The sequence below is a fragment of the Gymnoscopelus microlampas genome (assembly GCF_963454915.1).
Source record: "Gymnoscopelus microlampas genome assembly, chromosome: 7".
In the NCBI taxonomy this organism is placed as follows: domain Eukaryota; kingdom Metazoa; phylum Chordata; class Actinopteri; order Myctophiformes; family Myctophidae; genus Gymnoscopelus; species Gymnoscopelus microlampas.
The window spans coordinates 57182566-57187565 of NC_139944.1; the positions used below are offsets into that span (position 1 = coordinate 57182566).

Below are 5000 nucleotides of genomic sequence, written 5' to 3' on the forward strand. Positions count from 1 at the left end.
CACTTCAAAAACGCCCAAGTTGAAAAGATTTCATCTCTCAACAATAACAATGCCACATGTGAATGAATGTAACGAGCACAAAATAAACACTTTGGACTGCAATTCTAACTGTTAGAATTACGTTGAAAAATGACTGTCAAGGACGTAATATATTACGTCATGATGGTGTTTTTAGTGATTACGCTAGAGGGCGCTCTTCGCCAACCTATGAATGATGCCTTGACTTGGAGGGAAGAATCCACACGGAAATGACGTCATCTAAAACATGTTCACCCTATCCGCTACAATGTTATCACATTTATAAAAACACATTTATCTCTGATTTCTTTTCCCAGATTGTGTTTTTGGTGAAAACGAGCTATTATTCAACTGCTGATAACTACAGAACGGACGATCACGGTTACAATGTTATTTTTCCCAGTGGAAAGAAGCAGGGACGTGCACAGATAGACTCTAGGTGGTGCTAGAGGACCTGCCCTTTGCCCTCTTGACCAGAAGTGCCCTTTTGAAAAAAATAAAAAAAAAGTTTTCGTTTTTCTCAGTTTACAGCAGGGGTCTTCAACAGGGGGTCCGGGACCCCTAGGGGGTCCTCAGAGTTACTACAGGGGGTCCGCCAAATCTTTGTGTGATATGATTTTTTTATTTAACCTTAACCACTCGAAACCCAGCATCCCTTTTCTGAGGAGAACTTTAGCCAAAAATAGCAGATCTACAAGCTCACAACGCCTCGCAGCGCGAGGCGTTGTGAGCTTGTAGATCTGCTATTTTTGGCAAAGAGGTATAGGTGTAGAGGGGAAAAAAGAGCAGACCAAGTAAACAAAAAAAAGTATAATTTACTTGAGCACCTGCCCCTCAAAATGTCTGTGCACGCCACTGGAAAGAAGAGAGACTCGTCTTTCCACTGAGACATGGTTTGTTTACATCCGGGTTTAAATTGTTTTTTCTGTGGATCGTCAAGAAGTGAGTGAGTGAATGTTCATGGTGTCATCCAGGTGACCATACACACCTGGTGAGCCAGGATGTACATGTTGTGTAGATGTTGTGTAGATGTTGTGTGTAGATGTTGTGTACCTGGTGAGCCAGGATGTAGATGTTGTGTAGATGTAGTGTGTAGATGTTGTGTAGATGTTGTGTACCTGGTGAGCCAGGATGTAGATGTTGTGTAGATGTAGTGTGTAGATGTTGTGTAGATGTTGTGTACCTGGTGAGCCAGGATGTAGATGTTGTGTAGATGTAGTGTGTAGATGTTGTGTAGATGTTGTGTACCTGGTGAGCCAGGATGTAGATGTTGTGTAGATGTTGTGTGTAGATGTAGTGTGTAGATGTTGTGTGTAGATGTTGTGTAGATGTTGTGTATAGATGTTGTGTAGATGTTGTGTGTAGATGTAGTGTGTAGATGTTGTGTGTAGATGTTGTGTACCTGGTGAGCCAGGATGTAGATGTTGTGTCCCACGTTTCGGGGGGAGGCGGCATCGTGTTCCTCTTCCTCCTCGTCATCCTCCTCCTCCTCTTCCTCCTCAAACTCCACCTCTCCCTGGAGATACGCCTTCTTTATCACCTCCACCTGGACACACACACACACACACACACACACACACACACACACACACACACACACACACACACACACACACACACACACACACACACACACACACACACACACACACACACACACACAACATTGTAGATCTGCTATTTCTCGGGGCATGACACTGGTACGCAACTAACGTATAAATCATGTTTAACCCATTGAGACCTGGAACTGTGTCATTTTTAGATTTGAGCTAAAAAGCATTATTTTACACTTTGACTATTCAAAAATAGCAGATCTACAAGCTCATAGCGCGGCACCGAGTGCCGCGCTATGAGCTTGTAGATCTGCTATTTTTGAAAAATCGTGAAAATGTGTGTAAGTCTTTGAATATATATATTTTTTTAAAGCGAACATTTTTAACTCAAATCTTTGCTTCTGGGGGGTCCCTGGAACAACATATTTTGATGGGGGTCCACGGCCAAATACATATCATTTTGGGGGTCCTTGACATGAAAAAGATTGAGCACCACTGATACAGAAATATACGTTTTTCAGAAAACTGTTGAGATTTAGGAGACATGTAGAATCGGCTTCAGGTCTCAATGGGTTAACTCTAATTCCAACCTCTAAATGTCTCATCATAATACTAACATTAAGCTGAATGTTTTCTCTTATTGTAAACCTGTCAGTAAAAATCTATTTTCAACCATAAATCAAAGAAACAGGAACATCATCTCCTCACCAGCTCCTTGGGTCTCATGTTGTAAAGGATCCTCTCTGCGTTCTCACTGTCGTGGCGACTCTCCATGATGGCCAACAGCAGCTTGGAGGCATTGTTCTGACAGACAGACAGACAGACAGACAGACAGACAGACAGACAAAGGACAAATGTCACAAAAAGATCATGCCAAAAAATCTGCAAGAGAATAAGATGATGTTCTGTCTAGTTTGTCTAAGGTCACCACAGCTCTCTCTCTCTCTCTCTCTCTGCCCAAATCTCCAACCAACTCATTATTGTCTCCACCAGGCCGAAGGCATGGCGAGAGAGTATGTTTTACCCTCCGTCCGTCCGTGTGTGTGTCCGTGTGTCCGTGTGTGTGTGTGTGTCCTGTCTGTGTGTGAGCAGCTAATCTCCGGCACCGTTGGCCCGGCCGCTGCGAAACTGTGCACACACACTCCCTGGATGCCAATTCAGAACCTCTGCCTCAAATTTTTCACATGGGCCTGTTATAGCGCCACCTGGAGGCCGATTTGTGCAAAACCCATTTTTTTGGGGGCGGTGTAGCCGGCCCTATAAGTGAGTTTTGGACACCGACCAAAAGATTTGTATACCCCTAACCCTTCCATTGATAATGCAAATCGATACTTTTGCAAAGTCAGCCAATCACATTACAGCTAGTGTCATCACCACTAACTGTAATGTGATTGGCTGACTTTGCAAATTCAGGACTGTGATTGGCTAGCGAAACACATGACACATGTGCAGCCCTATGAATAGCAGTATGGACTTTAAAAAAAGTAATTTATCCTTTTTTTAAAGTGAGTCATGTTGTGATGACCACACACCACCTACTTCACACTGGGTGTGATTTTTACATTACTCCTACAGATTTTATCCAAACGTCATGCAAATCGGTACACAGTATCTCTATAGTCATGTGATCAACACGGATCTGTCCGATTTCCCATATTCCATCCTCATTGGCTAAGGTTTGCTTCCAAAATGTGCAGGATTGGTCCGTTTTGAACAAAATGCCTCAAATCATGAACGCAGCTTGCAATTTCCGTGAAATTTCACAAACACATTCCCACTAGGCCAAGGATGAAATGCCACCCTTTTTCACAATGGCCTGTTATAGCGCCACCAGCAGGTCTAATTTAGCAAAACACATTTTTGGAACAAAATGCCTCAAGTCATGAATGCAGTGTCCCATTGAAACATAAATGGCACCCTTTTCACATTGGCCTATTATAGCGTCACCAGGAGGCCACAATATCGTACCTGACCTGGCGGAGACCTGTGCTCCGAGGAGCATTTTCTCTAGTTTAGTTATTTGTTTATTTATTTAATTTGCATTATTTCTAATTATTTCTATTATTACTTCTATTTATTTTTAAATCCCTTTTTTTCCCCAATGTAGTCGTTATGCTAATTAATTCCTCCCCAAACAAATTTTTGCAAACTGCTGTTTTATCCTACTGACTCGCCTGCCAGTGAGGAGCCCCCACCGAGAGGACGTAGAGCCTCCGTCCTACTCCTCCCGCCCAACACTCCCCACTGACAGGCTCCGCCCCCCAGCCCATAGGAGTACGTACAGTGATAATAATCCCCCTCCTCCTCCCCTGAACGAGGGCCAGTTATATTCATATAGACGCTCAACAAAGCCGGACGCACCACGGTGGATTCGAACCCGCAACCTCCGCGGTGGTGGTCCGATACTTTACCACTACGCCACCCGAGCCCCTATATTGATATTTAGATTTTTTTCCCCTTTTATTTGGGTTTACAGTAGGTTTACAGTAGGTTTACAGTAGGTTGGCGCTTTGGTGCCGAACACGGTCTGAACCGTGTTTTCAGTCTTTTTGTTTTTTTTGTTTTTTTCCACACGGGAGGGGCTGGAGTAGCTCTGGGATCACCCATGGTGATTCTGAGAAGGACAGGCCAGATGGATCACTGTGTCAAAAAACATGGCTTCCATCCGCTTCCGTTCTATCTCCTTCTCTAAAAACCCCTATAACCCTTTTTACGTTGGGGAAAACGACTCATTTTGTATGCACGATCGCTCCGCCATTGTTACTCGCGTGAGAGATGTTATCGTTCCAGGCGTTAGCCAGGACCATCGTGCAAAATGAACGCATGCTTTGTTTCACACGGATTTCTCGTGGTGGAGTCTACAGCTTAACACATTGCCTGCCTAAGACGTATATATACGTCATTTAGAAATCAGCTGTTGCCTGCCAATGACGTATATATACGTCTTTGGAAAAAAGGAAAAAAAAAAAAAAAAATTTCAAAAAAAAAAAATTTTTTTTTTTTTTGCATTTTTTTATAATTTCAACCCTTGTCGAATTATGAACAGATTAGGAGCTAAAAATGTTCGAAGATTTGCTGCTCCATTCACTTCAATGTTAAAATTCAAACGGACAAACAATTCACTTTGTTTTTTGGTTTAAAACTACTGCTTTTGAGCTATATTGAAACATCAACCAAACATGTCAACGAGGTCAAAATGACCTCGTTGACATTTGTGAAACCACACCTGAATCTCATCTGTGATTAGAAACCATCTGGGGATCAATCATACTGGAGGAAAAAAATCTGTGGCTACGCGAACAGGTACCAAAAACATGGCAAAACCCTGGCAGGCAACAGCTAAAAATCTGAAAAAACTCTGGCAGGCAATGTGTTAAACAGCGCCACGCAGCTCAACGGAGAGATTTCTGGCACTGAACGTAATCTGTT

At 42.9% G+C, this 5000-nt stretch overlaps 1 protein-coding gene across 1 annotated transcript in view; it reads right to left on the reverse strand.

The window, feature by feature from the left end:
- Nucleotides 1-5000, reverse strand: part of LOC311048680 (inositol 1,4,5-trisphosphate-gated calcium channel ITPR1-like) — a 184039-nt gene that overhangs the window by 47119 nt on the left and 131920 nt on the right. Inside the window, exons 50-51 of the mRNA XM_084061942.1 lie at nt 2280-2375; nt 1421-1564 (exon numbers count right to left, since the gene is read on the reverse strand). Of these exons, the coding sequence (XP_083918068.1) occupies nt 1421-1564; nt 2280-2375 (240 nt within the window). The remainder of the gene's footprint in view (nt 1-1420; nt 1565-2279; nt 2376-5000) is intronic.